This window comes from Emys orbicularis, chromosome 1 (genome assembly GCF_028017835.1).
Source record: "Emys orbicularis isolate rEmyOrb1 chromosome 1, rEmyOrb1.hap1, whole genome shotgun sequence".
Classification (NCBI taxonomy): domain Eukaryota; kingdom Metazoa; phylum Chordata; order Testudines; family Emydidae; genus Emys; species Emys orbicularis.
The window spans coordinates 99362124-99384517 of record NC_088683.1 but is presented as its reverse complement, the minus strand read 5'-3'; the positions used below and the strand labels follow the sequence as shown (position 1 = coordinate 99384517).

At 53.2% G+C, this 22394-nt stretch overlaps 2 protein-coding genes across 2 annotated transcripts; both read right to left on the bottom strand.

Annotated features, from left to right (window-relative positions):
• Nucleotides 1-715: 715 nt before the first annotated feature.
• Nucleotides 716-2840, bottom strand: C1QTNF6 (C1q and TNF related 6). The gene is made up of 2 exons (XM_065423283.1): nucleotides 2597-2840; nucleotides 716-1263 (listed from the first exon to the last, which is right to left on the bottom strand). Exons 1-2 carry the CDS (start codon nucleotides 2838-2840, stop codon nucleotides 716-718), a joined length of 792 nt encoding a protein of 263 aa, XP_065279355.1.
• A 12515-nt stretch (nucleotides 2841-15355) lies between these two features.
• SSTR3 (somatostatin receptor 3) lies at nucleotides 15356-16585 on the bottom strand. Its single transcript, XM_065421983.1, has one exon. It carries the CDS (start codon nucleotides 16583-16585, stop codon nucleotides 15356-15358), a length of 1230 nt encoding a protein of 409 aa, XP_065278055.1.
• Nucleotides 16586-22394: the final 5809 nt, after the last annotated feature.

The following is a 22394-nucleotide window of genomic DNA, read 5'->3' as shown; positions in this document are numbered from 1 at the left end:
ATTCTCTTCTCACACCAGCATGCAGTAGGGGGAACTCTGCAGAAGTTGATAGTTACACTGGTGTAAATCTGGTGGGGGTGGGGGAGCAGAATCAGGTCTGTTTCAGCCTCCAGAAAAGGAACAGTCCAAAGCTGGGATGGCTTTGAACCTAACACGGGAGTTGAGACTGGAGAGCATCCCACGGGAGGCTTGGAGGAGAGCTTTGCTGATGGCCGGCAGGGTCTCGCTCTCTTTCAATACTTAGAGCTAGATCCACAGCAGGTGTACCTGGGTATAACTCTGTTGACTTCAGTGGAGCAACACCGATTTACACCAGTGGAGGATCCGGTCCTCTATGTCCCAGATGAGCGACAGTCTACACAGCCAGGGACTGTACCATCACTCCCTTGCTTTGTATCGTTATCTGTGTCCCTACCGCTGAGTTAGGCTGTGGGAAGGCTCACATGGCCTAGCAAGACCAGGGGTGACCTGAGGCACCCCCTATTCAAGGTGAATGGGGCTTACCTGGAAGTCAATGACACACTTTGAATGAGGATGGCCCTGATTTGGCTAGCTGGTGTTTTCTTTCAGGCTCCCTAGTGCCCTCCCATCCCATGACCCTCCCAGGGAGCCCCCAGTCCATTTCCTCCTTTGTGGTTTGCAGCGATTGCGGGCAGTGAAAAGAGAAAGAGAGAGAGAGAGAGAGAGAGAGAAGGACAGAGAGGGAGGAGGGCAGTCATTCCAGGCTGGGCTTGATCAAGTAGCCGCTGAAGGTGATGTAGATGTCCACATCATCACTGTAGATGGCGTTCTCCCGCTCCCGCTTGTAGAGGCGCACCCAGACCTCGTCGTTCTCCCGCAGCTCCAGCATGAGGCTCTGGCTCTGCATGATACTGCGGTCGCTGGGCTGGGCGTACAGGATGACCTGCTCCTGGTCGTTGTGCATGACGTGCATGTAGGTCTCCTTGAAGTTCCAGGTGTGGACGTTTAGGCTGAAGTAGTAGAGGCCGGCCGTGTAGCAGTAGAACTTGCCCTTGAACATGTCGAAGTGGCCATAGAGGTTGACAAAGACAGTGTCGAAGATCAGGGCCTGGTAGCCCTCGCTGCTGTGCAGTGCCTTCTTGCGGCCCACCGAGAAAGCGGCATACTGGTGCTTGCACGGATCCCCCGGGGCACCCATCTGCCCCTTGCTGCCTTTCTGACCCTGGGGGCCCCGCTCGCCTGGTGGCCCCTCTTTGCCCCATTTGCCTGGAGTCCCAGGCTCCCCCCGATCTCCTTTGTCTCCTAGGAAACAAAGCAGAGGGATGCGCTCCATAAGATACCCAAGTGAGATGTGAAAGCTGCCAAGCACTGGGCTGTCTTGAGGAGGCCAGGGTTGTGGCCAGAAACTAGAGCTGTGTACAGAGGACCTGATTCATCCCTGTGCAGGCACCAGCACAGCTAGTCTGTGCTTTCCCTGTTCAGGGGTTGTGGGGGCTAGTGCAGCCTCCCACACAGGCTATGACACCCCTAACTTGTTACCCTGTTTCACGAGCCTCTTTGGGGCTTTGCAGGAACACAAACTTCCTTGAGCACCGGTTCCCCCAGCCACCCCTCCCTGCTCTGGCCCCAGAATGCCTCCAGTGCTGGGAGCTGTTGTGGAGGTGGTTCTGAGCGCCCCTATGCCTAGCTAGCACAAAGGGGCTGCAGAGCAATGATGAACTGGGCCCAAAGAGCAGAATCTCCCATTCAGTGCCAGGACTCACCATGCATGCACATCCTATGCATTAAGCCTCAAATGGGGACCCTTGAGGAAGTAGCTGATCTGCACCGGAGAGCCACCCCCATTCCACCCTGAGCTAAGCCAGCAGGAGCTGCCTGGAGCAGGTCTTGGCTGGGAGTCACTCTTTGCAAATATGAGTGTGGGGGTGTTCATGCAAGCATCCTCCTAGCTGCTTGGGGAGAAAAGTGAATGTTAGGGCTCATGTCATTCCCCTCCTCCCTCTCCCAGATGACATGAGGTCCACGGAGATGGCCTCCCATTAGCCTTCCCTGCACAGGACATTAGTGGTGGCACTGTGCCTTTGTTAACGGCACACCCTCTCCTTCCTGGCTGGGCAAAGACCCGCTGCTCCCTCCCTCTGCACTACAGGGCAGCTTGATCCTGAAGTAGGTTCAGATTGGCAAGAGGCAACTGATGATGCTTCTCCCCCAGTGGCAATAAACAGGAGCCAGTGGAAAGCAGGCGAAGAGGTGGCTCCCCTGAATTCAGAGGCTACAGCAGGAAGACTGCTGGGTCAGGGGGAAGCTGGCATTCTACAGGCTGATTCCACCTCTCTGGCTACATGGGCATAAGTCTACATGTACCAGCATGGGCACTTACCCTTCATAATGACAGACAACTAGACGTCCATCAGTCTGGACATCAGGCACTGGATATGCTGGGGCATGCCTTTCAGTCTGGCAACTGGGTGTTTGATGGGTATAACTGATGCACTGTTGCCCTTCAGTATGGTGCACTGAAGTCACTGGTAGTCTGTGGGCACCTGGTATGCCAGCACAGAACCTTACCTTTCACTACAGCGACGCTGGTTCCCAAGCAGACCTTGGGTCCCAGGCACACTGGCTTGGCACTTACCCTTCAGTATGGTGATGTTGATGTATGGACGCACCTCCGGCATTGGGTACAGTGACGAATGGCGTCCGGCAGGGCCGGGGGTGACCTCTGAGGAGCCATGGGAATCCAGTGGGTCGCAGCAGCGTCTGCAGCCATTTGGGAGGGTTGTTGCTTCTTTGGGGTCAGGCTCATCGGTAGGTGCCCCAAATACAAACAGAGGGAGCACAAGGAAGGCCACGCGAGCTCGTAGCTGAATCATTACCATAGTGACCTGGAAGACATGAGCCAGTAAGAGAGAGAGACAGAAGAAGGGGATGACTGAGCCAAGGCAGAGGCCAACATGAAAGGACAGGGCACTGCACCTCCATTCTCTGTGGCTAAAGCCAGTTCATTCATCGCAGGAGCAAAGAGGGAAGGAAGGAGACAGAAAGACAGAGTTCGTAACGGTTCTGTAGAGAGCTGCTACTTTGGAGTCTAATACATGCCTGTCCCTGGAGGGCTAAGGCTGCAGTCCAAGCCGCAGTGGCGTCACTGCTAGGGCGCCTGACTCCCTGGAGCCTGGGGTCCTGCCACTAAGAGGCGGCCTGTCCTCCAGAACCTAGAGCACCAGCGCCCATAGTGTAACCACTGGAACCCAGGGCACCAGCGCCCGGGGATTCAATCTTCAGGCTGCAATAAAAGGAGAAGAGGCAAATCCAAGAGCCCCTGGTGATGAAAACAAACTCAGGTCTCAGAGGTTAGCTCTGCGATAAGGGTCGTGACCTTACAACACTAAAAACATCCTGCTTGGGTCATTTGCTCACCTCATACCGCTGGCAAAGCTGAAACCATACCTACTTCTTAGCTGACATATCTGGGGGGGGTCACGGAGGGGGGAAGGCACATTGCCAGGGTATTCTTGAGCTGTCTGCTGCTATCAGGAAGGACAGGAGTTCTGGTAGGGGAACGATAGATCTGTTAGCTCATGAGAGCATCAAATCGGTTTCTAAGCTTGGGGGAGGGTCACAGACAAACTTCTTGCAGCTCACTCAGCAATGGGTATTTTCTTTAATTGGAGTCTTGCTCTAAATCCCATTAGAGAGCATCTAACCAGCTCACCCCCCAGTGGGTACTGTTCCATCACCGCCAAGGTCACAAGGTGCAGCCAAGTGACCCGCTCACAGGACTAGAAACCACATGCTGCTGAGTCCTCTGCCACTGACTGAGTCTGTGACCTTGGCCAAGTCACTTCACCCCTGCAGCTCACCCCTCCCCCCCCCCGGATTAGCAATATTTCCATACCTCGGGGGGGGGGGGGGGTTGAGGCTTAGTTAGCAGTGGCCAACTTCTGCTCTCTGGGGCATGAAGCCTGGGGCAGGCATCGAGAGCCACATCTGGCCCTGCGGTGCTGCCACAGCAGGAGCCTTCCAGCTGCGGAGGGGCAGCGCCGAAGGGGCCGGGGAGCCGGGATAGGCACGTGTGGTTGCTCAGCTCTGCCTGGTCGAGCCTACACCGGGGCTGGAGGGCGCAATGGGCCCCAGCGAGGCGGGCGAGCCGCGCTTGCGATCAAACCCGCAGCCCTCGCCCCTCCGCCCCCGGCTCACCCTGCAGAAGAGGCGACAGGCCGCCGCCGGAAGGGTCCCGTGCGCTGCGAGCCGCTCACTCCCCGCTGCTGGCCGGGCAGCCTCTGCTAGCGCCGCTCGCCCCGAGTCCCATGGCGCGGGGAGCTCGCTGCTGGCAAAGGCACCGCAAACCGCTGGCTTCGGCGCAGAGCCGGGCTGCGCCTGCCTCCCTCCCCGCCCCCGGCGCGCCCCCTTCTCCCCGCGGCCCGGCTCGCTCCGCACCGCCGCCTTTAACCCTTGCCTGGAGCAAGCTGGAAAGCGAGGAGACCCCCCCCCAGCCCCGGGCCCTGCCTTCAGGCCCCCAGGGACAGTGGCAGCAGCTGCCTGCCCGGGGAGAGCTCGGGTTTGACACGCACAGGGGCATTGGGCAAGTCCCCGTCCATCACTTGCCCCTCTGGCCGGGACAGTCCCTCCAGGCCTGACCTTTCCCTGCCTGCCTCCTCTGCTCTGCTGCGCCGCACAGCGTCCCCCGAGCCCTGCACAAACTACCCCCAGCCGTCCCCTGCATTAGTCCCCCTGCTGCCGCTGGGACAGAGCAATTGCTCACCCCCCAGGCCCCAATCCCTACTGGGTGGCTAGGGCAGGCTTTCCCCAGTGTTCCCGCCTCTGCTCCATTCCTTACAGCGCCTCCTGCTGGCTCGGGTAGGGATCTGTCTCTTCCCTGTTTTGGTTCCCTCTCTGGCGGGGGCACAGACCGGTCCCCTCTCTGGTGCACGGGTCACGTCCTCTGCCTGAAATCTTCTCTAGAAAGGGCGTCTCCAGCTGGAAACGCTCTGGAACATGACCTCGCTGGGGAAAGCCCACGCCACCAACTCTTCTCTCCAGCCAGATGTGTACGTGGCTCTTTGTAGCCAGCCCTGGGCTATCTCATCACGCCATCTGTGGTGGGCCTTGCGTGAGGGGCCTGGGGCTGAGATGCTGTGCTGTTGCAGGGTACCCTTTGCCCTCAATTCCCCATGCAGCTAAGCCAGAGGCCTTCCAGGCGTCTTCTCTAGCTAGACTTGGCTCGGGCCTGGGTGAGCAAAGCGATTTCCCCCTCCACCCTGCGAGCATAAGTGCCTATTCAGCAGGTTTGCTCCGCTCCTGTAATTCCAGAGGAAAGCTGGAGAATGTTTAACAGGCCATGGAAGCCTGAGGAAAGGAAACATTTTTCCGATTGTTTAGTTTGGGAGTCAGAGGCAGTTACAGCCGGCTCACTTCCCGAGGAGTAGCTGGGGCTTGGCAGGAACCCCAGCACCACTGGAGAAGCAAACAGAAAGGCTGGGAAAATATGTGCAGAGAGCATAGGGCGGAGGAGGGAGGGGAAGCACTGGGGATGTTATTGACCTCCCTGCTCTATTGGAACCCCACAAATGAATGCACATAGACGAATGCCCCTTTCGTCCCAGCCAGCAGGGTGGCCTCACCAGGGCAGAGGTGCTCTTCAGCAATTCACAACAGTACTCCTGACTTTTAATCCAGGTTCTGCCACTGACCTGCCTGGTCACCACTCTGTGCCTCAGTTTCCCCATATGTAAAATGGGGATGCTAGGCCAAATTCCCTGCTAATGGAGCTGTGACAGAGATTATGGCCCAAGGACCCTGAATTGCCTCCCTCCCATGGCTAGTGGTGAGGCTTAATTAGGGTTGGGAGCATCCTGTGGGGTGTGAAAGTGAAGCCGCAGCACAGTTAATATGAAGGTAGAGCCAATCTCTGAGTCATCTTGGCCTAGCTCCTCTGGGAGCTATTGAATATTTCCAGGTAGGATATTTTCCAGCCCCTTTTGCAGCTCTGCACCTTATCTATGGGCGACGTTTTCCTTGGAGCAGTGGGAGAAGGTTGGCTTCCATCTTCTCTCCAGCCTTCTTGCTACACTCTTGTGAGCTAGCGGGGTAGGTGAAAACACAGTTTACTGAAGAGTTCATGGGCTATTTTATCATCTGATCAGAAGCACATGGGGAATCTACAGGGCTTTGCACACACGCACACGCACACGCTTTCTCTCTGCCTTGAAGCCAACACAGGAAAGCTCTTGCCAGATTGGATTCCAGTACTCTCTGCTGAAGTGCAGCTGCTCCCCCCCTCGGACAAAACCTGGAGAGTGAAATAAATGAACTTCCCCAATGTCCCCTTCATTACATTGTCCCTCCCCACCCATCACATGCACATGACTCCTAACCTATCTACAGGGACTGACCCCCTGCCCTGTCTCCTCCCCCTCACCCCCAATCCCCTGCAAGTGGCCCCTAACCTATCTAGAAGGACTACTGACCCCTTCCTGGCCTAATCACAGGAGCTCCTCCAACCCTCTGCAGTCCAAGCCCTCTGCTCTGCTCCTTTTCCCATTTCTCTCTGTCTAGGGTGACCAGACAGCAAATGTGAAAAATCAGGACGGGGGTGGGGGGGTAATAGGAGCCTATATAAGAAAAAGACCCCAAAATCATGACTGTCCCTATAAAATTGGGACATCTGGTCACCCTATCTCTGTCTCTCACACACGTACACATTCATTTCCTTGCATCTTCCACAGCCACTGAGCAGAGCTGGCTTTTTCTCTAGGCTGGAGGCATTATGCATATCTAGACACAGGCAAATAGCCCCTTCCCACTTCTTCCCAGCCACTTATCCTTTATCATTAAGTACCTTTTCTATTGCCACCCCTTCCTACTCTCCAGGTACTTTGCCTTGTGAGTGGAAGACAGGGATCCCCTTACCTCTGAACCCCTTAAGAGAGGCCTGCACTGAGCTACGTGTATCCTCAGCTGCTCCTTGTTAGCACTGCCAGAGGAACGGGTGAGAGGTGGCCCAGCTGATTGAAACCAGCTGCTGGCCAAGGGCTCTTATGTAATTACTGTCTTTTCCATCCTCCCTTGGAAGATGGTCTGGTCCTTTGTGAGTCCCTCCTCCACGCTCTGGACTGTACCAGGCTGAGCAATCTCCACTCCCCCCACATCATTACTTGTTCAACTCAACAGCTGATTCCCCTTTTAGAGCAGGGCCTACTCTTTAGGAGCAGAGCCAGCTCTGTCCTGGAAAGGAGTGAGTGCTTTCCAATAGCACAGGGAGTTGTTAGTCAGGATTTTCTGTTCTCTTCCCAACCCTGCTACTGACTTACTGTGTTACAGGCACGTCACTTAGGCTCTCCTGGCTTTAGTGAAATGGGCCGATAGGCCAAGATATTGAAAAATGACCAGTCATTTTAGGTGCCTAAATATTTGGGTACCCAAAAGACACCATAAAGGGGCCTGATTGTCAGGAAGTGCTGAGCTCCTGCCCTCTGACAACCAAGCCCCTTTAAGTCAGCTCAGGTTGGGCCCCCCAGAATCACTAGTAACATCTGATCATCTCGGCCCTAATTCCTACCTTGCAGGGGTGTTATGAGGCTAAATTACTTCATGTTTGTAGACCCTCAGAGGCCTGTGTTCTACACACCCAGTGCAGTGCCACCCACAGCTCTGCCGGAGGATGAATTAAGGCTAGATGGAGCCTGAATTGAGAGAAGGAGAGCCCCAGACTGGTCCCAGGTTCAGAGTGGTAGCCGTGTTAGTCTGTATCAGCAAAAAGAACAGGAGTACTTGTGGCACCTTAGAGACTAACAAATTTATTTGGTCATAAGCTTTTGTGGGCTAAAACCCACTTCATCGGATGCATGCTGTGGAAAATACAGTAGGAAAATATATATACACAGAGGACATGAAAAACTAGGTGATGCCGTGCCAACTATAATTAAGGTGGGCTATTATCAGCAGGAGAAAAAAAACTTTTGTAGTGATAATGAGGATGGCCCATTTCTAACAGTTGACAAGAAGGTGTGAGTAACAATAGGGGAAAAATTAGCATGGGGAAATAGTTTTTAATTTATGTAATGACCACACACCACACACCAAAAACACTAACCCAGGAACCTATCGTTGCACATCTACCAATGTGATATATGCCATCTTGTGCCAGCAATGCCCCTTTGCCACGTAAATTGGCCAAACTGGACAGTCTCTACGCAAAAGAATAAATGGACACAACTCAGACGTCAAGAATTATAACATTCAAAAACCAGTTGGAGAACACTTCAACCTCCCTGGTCACTCAATTACAGACCTAAAAGTTGCTATTGTCCAACAAAAAGACTTCAAAAACAGACTCCAACGAGAAACTGCAGAATTGGAATTAATTTGCAAACTGGACACCATTAAATTAAGCTTGAATAAAGACTGGGAGTGGATGGGTCATTACACAAAGTAAAAACTATTTCCCCATGCTAATTTTTCCCCTATTGTTACTCACACCTTCTTGTCAACTGTTGGAAATGGGCCATCGTCATTATCACTACAAAAGTTTTTTTTCTCCTGCTGATAATAGCCCACTGTAATTGATTAGTCTTGTTACAGTTGGCATGGCAACTCCCATTTTTTCATGTTCTCTGTGTATATATATCTTCCTACTGTATTTTCCACTGCATGCATCCGATGAAGTGGGTTTTAGCCCATGAAAGCTTATGCCCAAATAAATGTGTTAGCCTCTAAGGTGCAATAAGTACTCCTGTTCTTTTTCCAGACTGGTCCGTGTCCTTTGGAGGGCAGCTGCAGGATTTTAGGGCCCCTTTGGAAAATGTGAGGTGCTGCCTGCGTCAATGTTTGCTTCTGCATTCGTCTGCTCTTCCTGCGCAGCCGCTCAGTGTGATGGCGCTTGCTTCACGGTGCACAGATGGTGACATTGCACCATTGCGTCTGCCCCATTTGCAGGGCCTTGTGCCCAGGCCCCCCCAGCAAGGAGCACGTTAAAGTCACTTAGATGAGAGGGGTCTTACAGACAGCTGGAGCGCAGGGCCAGTTTGGGTTCCCATCTAAGCTGTTTGCTCAGTACTGGCTATTGACATAGGGGGTCCCCTTTGGTCACATGACCCACTCCCCTCCCATTCACCTCATGCCCAGCCCCAAAGCCGTCCAGCACACTCAGCTGCCTGGCAAAATTCCACATTGTCAGAGTGGAGGAGACTGTGCCCCTCCCAGCACAGGGCGCCCCAGTGTGGGGAGACCCCACTTCTGCAGGACAAAACAACCTCCCACTCTGAGGAAATATTCTGCATGCCTTGTGTTGGGCAGCACGTGTGGTAGTGTTACCTTGGCCACCGCTAGGAACTGTCTGCAAGGGAGTGATGGGAATCTCATGTTTTGGGCCTTGATCACCCCTACTCCTGCCCCCTCAAATCCTATTTGCCCTGACAGCTGTGCTGGGAACTGGACAGCCCCTGACATGGGGGGGGGGGAGGGGGGGAAGGCATGCGACCAGGCCGGATAGGGGCCAATGTGAGCAAATAGCTCCCCCTGCAGGAGAAACGGGGAGCAGCACTTACAGCCACAGTTAAACTTTCCCTCTGCTTCAAGCCTTGTCCACACTGGCACGTTCTGTGCCCCGTTGTGAGCAGGAAGTGTAGCTGCCTGTGTTGGCAACGCTATAAGTCTTCTTTGTATGGGGCCCAGCCCAAATCCCACTACGGTCAATGGAAAGACTACCACTTATTGCAGTGAGTGTCAGATGAAGCCGTGGTGCCCAAGCAGGTTAGCCCTGCCTACTGCAGCACTTAAAAACATGGGTGCAGCTGTACCTATGGTTGACAACAGACACAGAATGTGCTAGGCAAGGTGTCTTCCTGTACTGCAGTCTGACCCACAGCCCCTTGCTCCTAATTTAACAGGAGATGCTGATATAACACCATTTGCAGGGAACAGGATGTGTTGCAAGTGTGTTTCTAAATGCCCGCATAGGTACCATACATGAGTCAGCATGCACATATATGTTTTACATGTATGCATCCGCGCGTATGTTTTTAGGGTTGCATTTGTGTCTAGAGTGACCAGATGTCCCGATTTTATAGGGACAGTCTAGATTTTTGGGTCTTTTTCTTATATAGGCTCCTATTACTCCCCACCCTTCTGTCCCGATTTTTCACATTTGCTGTCTGGTCACCCTATTTGTGTCCCACAGGCGGAGCATATACATATTAGATGGTACATGTTACGCTGAGTGTGCATGTGTTTAGATGGGCGCTGTGACTGTGTTTCTGTGGTGGGCGTTTTGTCTGTCTGGGTATGAGATCTGTGCGAGGTGGGTGCCTTATGTGTGCGTTTGCATATTTTAAGCTTGGGAAGGCAAAGAACATTAAGTTTTCATGAGCAAATATTTGCATATTTTCCACTCGTTCAAGCAGATAAAGAGTTTCAGTTTTCTATTGCATCCCCAGGAGAGCAGGGAGCATTGAATCTGTTCACATCTCTCTGCGTTTTTATCTGTTTGGTTCCCCTGCACCAAGAAATGTTTAGAAACCACCCCCAGCCTGCAGCCTTGACCCATGCTCCCAAACAATTCAGAAGCGAAGGCACACGCCATGTGCCTGCGTAGGTTTGCCATTCACCTTATCGGAGCTGCTGTTTTACCATACGGATCGTGTAAACAATGGCTTCCTGAAAATAGCTGAGAAGGACATCAAGTGCAGGCTGTGTAAGCAGCGCAGCCTTGTAACGTGCCCTCCCCTCAGTTAGGCCGAACCCCTCCATGTGGCCCTTTTCATCTCTGCAAAGTTCTCTTCAAAGAAGTTACAGCAGCAGGGTATGGTCAAGCAGAGAGCAGGTACAGCTCAGTGATTGTGTGGGTACAGACTGTGTATCATTAGGCTTAGTGGGGGTACATAGGGTGTTGTGTTGTGAGTATATTTTCAAGGTCAGTAATCAGAGCCCAGCTTTGAATGCACACCCACATGCGTGTGCTGGTGCGCACACACACACATTCTTGCAGTGCCAGCAGAATGGGGTCCTTCTATTTCTAAGCATCCGGACTGTGATCAAACACAAGCAGGGAAGAGGCATTTCAGGGGCTGCTGGAAGCGCTGTGGCCTCTGCTAGACTTGTAGCTCTGGTCTCTACGTGATAAGAATGAAACCCTTTGTGTGACGGAGGGTTTGATGGCACCCTTATCTCTGTGTCTCTGCAGCCAGAATAGAAAAATCCATTTCCACGTCTGATTAGAACAAATCCCCCTGAACATGTTCAGAATTCAACTAGCTGCTGTTCATGACTTCAGCCCCTATCGTTCCCAGAGCCAGCTCACTGCAGGGCCCAAACCAGAAGGGATGCACAGGGCCAGCCACATGAATGCAGTTTGCACACGGCAACACGAGCAGACTGCAGCCGTGAACTCACCAGGGGGAGGGGGAGGTAGGGCTGTGGGACAGACTAGTTGAAAATTTTCACTCCCCTTACCCCCGCCCCCCATGAAAAACAGACTTTTCATCAACAAGGAAAAATTCTGCAGACAATTTTTGGTACTAATTTTTTTTCCGGACTTTTTCTATTTGTTTCCTCCCCCCATTTTGCAACTGGAAAAAAGGGGGGAACAGGGAGGAAAAGATAGAAAACGTGGGAGGGCGAGCTTGTTTCAGTGCAAAAATTAGAACGTGTTGCAATTTTTCACGAAATATCTTGAAAAAATAAAAACTGTTGAACATGTCCCCTCAAACATACCATTTTTCAACCAGCTCCATGGTGGGAGACACTGAACGGCCTAGTGAAATCGACAGCACTCTGAGTCCCGTCTGCAGGGCAGAGCAGCCTAGCGTTTCTGCACCTAGGTGTTGCAGGCAAAAATGTCTTTGAGGTTTCATTCCTGATCTCTTGTAGCAGAGGGGGCTGCAGAGGTTGACCATGAGCTCCCCCTAATCCATCAACCTGGCAAAGGGTTTCTACTTCATCCTATGGCCAAGGCCAAGGTGGCATGTATAGTACATTGATAATATAATTGACAGCCAGGGATCCCTCCCTCCCTAAGGCAGGAGCTAGAGCAGTCATGTAGCCAGTCTAAAAGGAGATGGAAAACCTTCATGTGTCTGCTCCCCATCTACTCTGAGCTGCCTCTCTCCAGCTGCATCCTCTTCTGGCTGCTACTCTCACTGCTCAGGAATAAGCCACCAGCTGCCTCCATTCCCAGAAGGTCAATGCCATCTCCACTATGTCCTCCAGCTGTGCTTCCTGCTTCAGAATTACCCAGCATTGCCCTTGCGGTGATGCCACCTAATAGCAGGATCAAGACATCTACCTATTTACCTCTATCATTGTGGGATCTAGGCCCTTTCCTCTCCGGTACCTGTTGCCTTTTGTACCATGCCATAGACGGGAGCTCTGGAAGTTTGTCATGATCCCTTCTCTTCCTGGTGACCAGATGACAGCTGGAACTTTTTCCACAATCAGAATGGCCTTTTTGGTCTAGCCACTGAGATTGGCTAACTCCCTGCAGTGGCTGTGGGTTTGCTCCTTAGACTGCAGACTGCATTAGAGTCCATGAGAGTGTATCTCTGCATGGATTGAGCCTCCAAAGGTATAGGAGAAAGGAGGAGACATGAAGAGCCACCACCACAAGTGATTTACAAGGAAAGAGATCAGATACTAAGGCCCTGAAATCTCACATTGTGATATATACCTATCTTTATATGTGCACCCGTTTCCCGGCCAAGCAAAGGGAATGCATTTCACCAAAGAGAGACGTACAATATCTGGTACAAGGGTGGATGCTTCAGGAATCAGAAAAGGGGATTTGTGGGGATTAGCCTTCACTCATGGATTGTCTGGTACCAAGATACTGGGTCCAGGGAGAAGAAAGGATGGGTCTGGGGTGGAGAGAGGGTTATTACTCACAGAAAGTCCAGTGCTGGGACTGCGGGGTTAGGGGTATCAGCCCCAATCCCACCCCCAGTCACAGACAGTCCAGCACCAAGACAGCTGGGTGGTCAGTATCTGTTAACCCTCCCTGACAGCCAGTCCAGCACTGGAAGACACCTACCCTAGTACACGCCTTGCCCAGCCCTGGCTGCTTTCTCTGGGCTTGGCTATCCCCACGTTGACCAACAAGTTCTCATTTAGCCACATACTGATTCTGAGTGAATTTGCTCCTCAGGAACGTGATTCCATTGTGCGGTTGGTCTCACCGTTCAAGCCTCCTTTCTCTGCTGTTCCCACTGCATTTTTCTACTTCGGCTTCAAATCTGTTCTGTGTTTTTGGTCTTGTGGCTACTCCCTACGACGACACAACTAGCCCCTCACAGTCTCGCTCCCTCCCTCTCGGAGGTGCCCCTTGAGCTGAAAAGTATTTCTGCCCTAGAGAGACACCGTTTACACATCCCGCAGGATCCTTCCTTATCTCTTGGAGCACTTTCTCCTTTTGGCTGGTCTTTAACACACACCCACCCACGCCGCCTCCAATTTTCCCAAAGCCGCCCCCTGGAGGAAGGTGTCCAGAATCCTACTGAAGACTCTGGATTTAAAGTCGCTCTTACTGATCGCTGTATCTTAGCAACAGCATTTATAGAAAAGTTCAAGGTATGGGGAGAGGCATTTATCAGAGCCTGCAGGAATGGAGCAAGGTAGAGGGAGAGATGCTCACACATACACCCCCATATGCAGCCACCTTTCCACCACACACATGCAGACAAATCCACCTTCGTACCCATGCAGACCCACCCCTGCATGGACACCCCACGGACACCGCCAGAGACAAATCAACCCCTGCACCCATACAGACAACCCCACAGAGACAAATCAACCCCCTGCACCTGTACAGATACCCCCACAGAGACAAAATCAGTCCCTGTACCTGAACAAAAATTTCACATACACATACCCACAGAAAAAACAGTCCTGAACCCCTGTACACACACACACTCTCTCATCTGCCCACCATACACCTATATGGGAATTACCATATTCACAAAAATTCCCACCCTCACTCCCAGTATGGTTGCCAGTTTTCCAATTTTTTTAAAACCGGACACTACAGCCCCCTCCCAGTCGCTCGCTCCCCCCTCCCATGGGACTCACCTGCCACCTGCAGAGCTGGGCTGGGAGGAGCTGTCGCGGTGCCTGCCTGCTTGCCCAATTGGGGCATGGCAGGGCAGGGGGTAATCGGGGGGCCAGCAGAGTGGGGTTTGGTCCCTGGAGCAAGAGTCAGGGGGCACAGCAAGGCGGGGGGGGGCGGGGTTGGTCACCGGAGCGAGGGGCCATAGAGAGCCGGGCCCCGGCTGAGAAGGCGGTACCTACCTCCTCTCTGCTGGAGCTGGGAGCCAGTTCCTAAGCTTCTCTCCAATCCATCAGCTGAGCTCCTCCAGCAGCAGCTGCTCTTCCCACCCTCCCGGCAGCAGAGGCTGGTCACTGTGGGAACCAGACTTTTGGTGTCTGGTCAGTCGTACTAACCAGACGCTGCACATGTCCCCTTTTGACCGGACTTTTCAGTCGAAAACCAGACACCTGGCAACCATAATTCCCACATAGCTGCCCCTGCCCACAGACACCCCCATTTTTCACACCTGCATCCTCATCCTCCCAGCACAATCGTACTCACACACAGACTGATCCTTTGACATTGGTTCACAGAGTCCTAAATCTTTATGTTTATTGATGATAAACTGGAGGAGGGCGGTGGAAATTACAGCTTGCAGAAAGCCCTGCCCCCAGCCCATGGCGTCTTGGTCTTCTTCAGTCATCCACCAGGGCACAATACCACCATGAAACCCTGGGAGCTAGAGGTGGGAAAGGGTGTGTCTCATACTCTGCCCCACTGTCCTAAACCAGCCCTATGAGACCAGTCTGCAGGTGGGACATGAGAACCCTTTAAAGAACCAGGATATTCCATGCGGTTGAGATAGTATCAGGTCACACAGGAGGTGGGGAGCTGTCCCCAAGAAACACTAGAGCAGCTGGAGGTGTGGGGAGGACAGCCCTAGGGGCGGGCTGTATGCGTTTGTTGGGGGGGGGGGCGGAATTGTCCCCATGATCCTGCCCCAGAGTGTCTGGTTCCCATGGACACTGGGACAGCTTGGGCACCTGACGAGGGCACTAGAGTAATTAGCAACCACTCGTAATACTCTATGTCGGTTGTAGGGGGATTCAGTGCTGGACTCCTCTCTGCAGCTCCGCACCCCCCTCTGCCCTTATCCAGTCCCCCTTCCGAGCCTAACCCAGATACTGTCGCCCTGCCCCTCCCACGGGGATTGCTGAAGTCACAGGAGGTGCTCTGCCCTTCCAGACACTCCTCGAGCTTGCCCCATCTCCAAATGGAGCATTGGACCTGGCTGCCTCGCAGTCCGCAACCCTCCCCCCCCCCCGGATACAGACTGGAGTGTCCAGGAGACAGAGGGACAGAGCCTCCCCTTTCCATTCACTACAAATAACTGATGTGCAGTGCATTGGGTTTATCACAGCTCCCGGGCTCCTCCGGGAGCGGCTTCTGCTCACTGCCTCCTGCTGCTCCACTGCTCAGGGGACACTCCTGTCTGCCATTGCCATTCTGGGCAATCTTGCTGACCCCGCTGTCCTCCGCTTCCTCCTCCTCCTCTTCCTCTTCCTCCTCTTCAGTCTTCTCTGGGGGACGAGCCACCACCTCCTGGCTCTGCACCCGGCGGGACGGCCTCAGGATGGCCCTGCGGAAACCCTGCTTGAACCGGTAGGAGAGGAAGCCATAGATGATGGGGTTGGCGCAGCTGTTGGCATAGGGGAGCACCACGACGAGGAAGTAGACCCCGAAGAGAGACGGCTCCTCGGGCAATGGGCAGACCACGTTGATGATGTTGAGCACGTAGAAGGGAAGCCAGCAGAGCACGAAGACGGCCACCACGGCCACCACCATGCGAGTGACCCTGCGCTCTGACCGCTTGCGCTTGGATGAAAGGGCCCGCACCCTCCGGCCGGAAGAGCGGACCTTGACAACGATGAGCAGGTAGCAGAGGCAGATCACCAGCAGTGGCCCAAAGAAGCCCAGCGCGGCCGTGTAGATGATAAAGCCAGCTCTCCACATGGAGGCTGGCTCGGGCCACTGGATGTGGCAGGTGCTCATCCCCAAGGGGACGTTCGAGAACACCACCACTGGCAGCACCACCACTGACGACAGCACCCACACCGTGGCGCTAACGGCCTTGGCCACGCGGGCCGTCCGCCACTTTGACGATTTCCCTGGGTGCACCACGGCCAGGTAGCGGTCGACGCTCATCACAGTCAGGCAGAAGATGCTGGTGAACTGGTTTATGGCATCCACGGCCATCACCAGGCGGCACATGAAGGAGCCAAAGGGCCAGTAGGAGAGTGCGTTCTGTGCAGCCAGGAAGGGCAGTCCCAGCATGAACAGCTCATCCGCCAGCGCCAGGTTGAGGATATAGACATTGGTCACCGATTCGCTCACCGAGTGGCGCAGGACCACATAGATGACCAGGGAGTTCCCAACTAGCCCAACCACGCAGACAATGAGGTAGACCAGGGGGATGAGGACTCCGCTGACATCCATGCCCGGGCTGGCAGTTGTGGATAGGTTCCCCAGGATGGAACTTGCCCAGCTGGTGGAGATGTTCCCCTCCTCCAAAGCCACAGGAGTGGGGGAGGTGAAAGCAGGAGAGTCCATGGCAAAGGAAGGATGGGGCGATCTCCCACTGGATCAGCTGGAGAGTTGGAGGCAGGAGGAGAGGAAGAAGAAAGGCATTTACACTTTAAAAGTCAGAGCCGAACAAGCCACATGTCAAATAGCAGGCATAACGACATGTGGGCACAGACACAGGTGGGAAGGAGAGGGGGGTTCAGATGCTGGAGTCTCTGGAGCATATGGGAGAATGTCAGATGTGACCAGCTGTTTAAGAACCCACCATTGGGTGTTTGAGACAAACAGGAAAATGGCCTGATACAGCCAAGGGACTTCCCAGGGGAAAGAGCCCAAGGGAGCAATCACAGGCCTCCATTTCCTATTGAAAATGGCTCCGGGGCTGGTGAAGTTAATTTCAGGGGCCCTGATTCTCATATATGCTGAAGCCTCTTTACATTGGACCGGATCCTGCTGTAAGTCACCAGGACATTATTGTCCACCCCCCTTCCCCCGCCCACTACTGAGGCTGAAAAATCCCCTTGAAGTCCAGAGCAAATGTCAGAAGCTTGGCTTAGTGCCCTGGAAGAAGGAGAGGCAGGTTTTGCATCATCCCTGCACATGAATAAAGGAGGAGATGGAGTATTTATAACATTCCCACTGGAGGCAGATGGAGTTATACATCCAGCTACCACCCGCTCTCACTCTCTCTGCACCCCAGCAGCAACTCTCAGCCTTCTCGAATCCAGGTTGCTAATGGAAGGGGCAGTCCCTGCCTCACCACTCCACAGCACCAAAACAAACTTCAAGCCCTCTTAATCTTTTGATGCCCAACTGCCCGTCACATCAGGCTTTGGCAAGGAAACGCTCAGAGTGAACCCTGTACAAACAGGCAGCTTGTGTGTGTGCCAGCTCTCCACTGACAATGGCAGAGATTGAACATGGGAAGGGAGGGACGTGGTTCTTGTCCGCTGCCTCTTTGGGGCGGGGCTGGGGCCATGTGGGAGCCGCAGCTCAGCACAGGGCAAAATGTGGAGACACAGCCTCTTGCCCCAAGCTATGCCGGGGGAGTCTATGGTGGCAAGTCGGCGATGCTCTTGAATTATCAGGGGTCTGGAAGCCCCTTTGTCACCCCTTGGTGTATTGATCCCACTGCTTGATTAGCTCCTCAAATAGCCATATTGTAAGTGGGGAGGACTTGCATGGAAGGGGATGGATGCTTAGCCCCGGGAATAGACGGCACCTTCCCCACCCCAGTCTCACCTGAGGGTTTGGGCCAGGAGACCCCTCAATGTTTCAAAGCTTATCCCAGCTTTTCCCTAGTAACGAGGGCTCGGAATCTCACAGGACACGATTTCCAGTCCTACCCACCTCCAGCCGCTCAGAAATATGCTGAGAACTATTTTGCCTCATGGTGTTTTTCAAACCGTACAAAACCAGGGCAGGCAAAGATTTGATATTAAAAATCTAAAAAAAACCCCGAACATTAATCAAACTTCTGGAAGCCTCAGGCAAAGTCTGAGGTTTGGGCTGGTTCTTATAATATCGGAATGTGTTGTGAGGAACCCCACAGAGATACCTCCCATGTTTCACACCTTCTACTTGTGCCCACATTCCAGTAGGCCCCCTCTGCCCTGGTTCTCTACCGAACACAGCTAGGACATTGTTACGTTATCCTTGTTATCTGTGTTGAATGAGCTTCTGGTTTATGACGGGGGGAGGAGTGGAAATGCCCAGAGAGGGAGCTGAACTGTTTAGGGAAGTCCGAGGGGGGTGTAAATGGGATGAAATTGAACACTGGGAAGCTCAGGCTGAATATCAGGAAAGGTTTCCTGCCAGTGAAGTCCATTGGGCTGTGGAATAACCTTTGCAATGGAAGCCCCATCACTTGGGCCACTTAATACGAGGCAGGCAAAGCCCTGAAAATACACTGTAAGGAACCACCCTGCACTGGCCAGGAAAGATGGACTGAATAGAAAGCGTATCCTGCATCTTGGCAGGGGGTTAGACTAGATGACCCCTGCGGTCCCTTCTAACCCTCTGGTTCTATGATTCGAGCCTTTCCAATTTCTAACCTTTATGATTCTTTGAGCTCTTCTCCAAGCTTTTCCAGAGCCTTCTCAGTGCTGTACATAGGTGTTAATTTTTTCAGAGGAGTGGCAGGCACGGGGGCCAGGTACAGTGATAGAGGGTATGTCCCCACTGCACGGTAAAGCCCAGGTCTGTGGGACCCGGGCTTGGGGACTCAGTGTTTCCAAGCCCACACTTAAGCATCCACACTGCATTGTAAGCCTGGGTTTACAATTGCTGGCCCCAAGTCTCACAGCCGTGCTAACACGTCCATACTGTGCTTCGCAGATCTTCTGGCTCAGGTCTGTGACTTGACCTGCCTCCCCACTGCAAAATGACAGGGCTTGGACCTGAGTCTCAGCTGGACCCAGGCTCTGACCCACCCAGGTCCTGAATGCTTGCTGACCCGAGGCAGGCTGATTTGTGTGGGGACAGAAGGGGGCTTGGGCTCAAACCTGAGTCAGTGCCCAGACATAGTGTGCCATGTAGACATACCTAGAGAATAGGAATAGGCTGATGGCAGGAGGTAAGGAGTGGTGAAATCTAAGTCCCATAAAGAGCGGCAGGTAGAGGCAAGGGATCTCAGTGAGTGCTCTGACTGCAGGCATGGGGCCTCATGGGAGTATTGGTGCAGTTGGACCTCTGGGAGAGGTAGATGTGGTGGACCCAATGGGGTTGAGGAAACTATTGGGAGATGCCTGGGGTATAGGATCAAGAACCTGGCTACTTAGCTTATAAGCTCTTTGGGGCCGGGACTTTTTGTATTGGGGCACCTGATGGGGCCTCTAGGTGCTCCAGTAATGCAAATAAACCATAACAACGGTACAAGTTTGTTTGTGCTTAGGGGTTGGGGTCCCAGGGAGGTGGGGGTTTGTGAGTTAAGTGCCAATTTCTATCTTTATCCAAGAAATCCAAACTCTTTAGGAATAAGAAACCACATTGACAGTGGGAAACGAGGGAGAAATTGCTGGGGGGCGGGGGGGAGAGAGTGTAGCAGAGAGTGGGATCACCCAAGCATAGATCAGCTTTGTAAGTGATGGGAAACCCACCTAGAATTCCCTGAAGCAATGTACATAGCCTCTCTCTTGAATCCTGCACCTTCTCCATCCCTCCCACCTTGACTTGCACCCATTCATTCCTACTCCAGTTCATGACTCTCTCACCCCCTGCACCGGGTACAGACACCATGGCCATCACCAGCCACCAGTCTGTGGGGACAGAGCGGGGCAGGGGAGGCAGCAGGTTCCATTTGAGGGGACTGCAGAACCAACTTCTGCACATGAGAGCGCCTGGAGGAGAGGGTGGAAAGAGGAGGCAGATCTGCCTGGTACTTACATGTCAATGGGATTTACATGTTCCTCCACGCGCCGGGAGAATGTGTGTCATATTGTTTCTTCCCTTTAAAAAAAATTTCCCAATGAAATCTCCGTGTGGTTTGAGTCCTTGAGGGGCTGGAATTGCTTGTCACACTTCTCCAGAGGTGCCTGCTGCCCTCACCTCTTCTGCTGCTCCAGAGGTGGTGGGACTTTTCTGCCTTCCTCCAGCACTGCCACATCTGCCTGTTCACATTCTCCTATCTGGTCTCCAGGGCTTGCCTGCTGCAGGGACCAGACCCAGCTCCCAGCACTGCTCAGTGGAGCCAGGACTCCCCTCTCCAGCTCTCCATCCGCTGAAGTGGGGGCTTGGAGGACAGGGTTAGGTAGATCAAGCGTGTCAGTTACTCCCGGGAACGATCCCACCAGCCAATCAGAATAGACTTGGGGGTGGGTGGGGGGAAGAGAGCGAGCATGAGAGAGAGAGAGAGAATGAATGGTAGCAGGGGGAGAACGGGGAGAAGGAAAAGAGGGGAGTGCCAGAGTGATTGTGATGGAGAGAGAGAGGGAGGGAGGGAGAGAGAGAGAACGAGAATGAGGGGGTGGTTGTGACAGATGGTGACGGAGGGCAAGCCAGAGAGGGAGAAGGAATGAGGGGGAGTGGAGGAGAGTGAAAGCAGGAAAGGAGAGATGCAGAGAGCGGCTGGGTGCTGTGAGAACGCAGTGCAGGGGAGGCAGGCTGGATGGAGCAGGTGGCTGAGCCCTGCTCTCCAGGGGGAGTTTTTTTATAGGGCCGCAGGCGGGGTGAGGGATTACAGATGCGCAGGAGAGGTGTTCCCTGCCCCAAGGAGCTTACAGTCTAGGCAGGCACAATTGGTGCCCCCAGGGCTTCATCATGATCACAGTGCATTGGTATTTATAGGGGTCCCGGGGGGGGCATGAACCCCAACTTCCACTGCACCCTTCTCCCCTCCTCTGTCCCAAAAGCATCTCCAATAGGACAAGGGAGAGTGAATGGGGGAGTAGGGATCTTTCTGTCTCTACCACCTACCTATCTGAGGCCATTTCCCTGCTGGAGCTCTCCTACGGAAGGAGAGCCCCCCCTCCCCACCCCCCCCGCCCCCGTCCTCTGCCCATTGCCTCACCTCTGCGAACAGGTGATCTGATCTCGAGCACAGAAAGGGATTGGCTCCAAGGGGAGAAATCCAGCCCCCTCTGCAAACACATCCCTCTGGATAAAAACAATAACCCCACATTGCCAAGCATTGTTCCTGCTGTGGTCCTCCCACTAACTGCTTCTCTTGCCCCAGCTCCCTTCCTCACCTCCTTCACTAGAGTGATTTCTGTTTGTTTCCTATTCCTCTCTGGGGGTGCATTTCCCTCTCACTCAGCCTTTGAGATCCTGCTGGTTGCCACTTCCCACCTTCAGTATTTGAGCTCCTAGGGCCAAATTCGGACCTGATACGAATGGGTGCAAGTGCAACTCCATCGACTGAACATAGAATCACAGAAATGTGGGGCTGGAGGGGACCTTGAGACATCATCGACTCCAGCCCCCTGCGCTGAGGCAGGGCCAAGTAAGCCTAGACCATCCCTGACAGGTGTTTGTCCAGCCTGCTCTTAAAAACCTCCAGTGATGGGGATTCCACAACCTCCCTTGGAAGCCTGTTCCAGAGCCTAACAACCCTTGTAGTTAGCAAGTTTTTCCAGATATCTAACCTAAATCTCCCTGGCTGCAGATTAAGCCCATTACTTCTTGTCCTGCCTTGAGTGAACATGGAAAACAATTGATCACCATTCTCCGTATAACAGCCCTTAACTTATCTGAAGACTGTTATCAGGTCCCTCCGCAGTCTTCTTTTCTCAAGACTAAACATGCCCAGTTTTTCCAACCTTTCCTCATAGGACAGGATTTCTAAACCTATCCTCTTTGTTGCTCTCCTCTGGACTCTCTCCAATTTGTCCACATCGTTCCTAAAGTGTGGTGCCCAGAACTCAGTTCTCCAGGTGAGGCCTCACCCGTACAGAATGGAGGACAGTTACCTCTCATGTTTTAACGTACAACATTCCTGTTAATACACCCCAGAGTGATATTAGCCTTTTTTTGCAACTGCATCACACTGCTGACTCATATTTAATTTGTGATCCACTATAACCCCAGATCCTTTTCTGCAGTACTACCGCCTAGCCCGTTAATCCCCATTTTGTAGTTGTGCATTTGATTTTCCCTCCCTATGTGTAGTATTTGGCACTTGTCTTCATTGAATTTCAGCTTGATTTCAGACCAATTCTCCAATTTGACAAGGGCATTTTGAATTCTAATCCTATCCTGCAAAGTGCTTGCAACCCCTCCCAGCTTGCTTGCAGCCTACAGACTGGGATCCCAGTTCTGGGCTCTGCTGGAACCTTTTTGTGTCAGCTGAGCTGCAATAAAAGGACTGCAATGCTGGCTTAGGCCTGGTTTACACTTAAAA

What these genes read in the sequence shown, in the direction of transcription:
- C1QTNF6 (XM_065423283.1), bottom strand. Translation starts at nt 2,840, where the DNA reads ATGGTAATGATTCAGCTACGAGCTCGCGTGGCCTTCCTTGTGCTCCCT. An exon ending in CAACATCACCATACTGAAGG is followed by an intron (nt 1,264 to 2,596) that starts GTAAGTGCCAAG and finishes TTTGTTTCCTAG; the next exon opens with GAGACAAAGGAGATCGGGGG.
- SSTR3 (XM_065421983.1), bottom strand. Translation starts at nt 16,585, where the DNA reads ATGGACTCTCCTGCTTTCACCTCCCCCACTCCTGTGGCTTTGGAGGAG.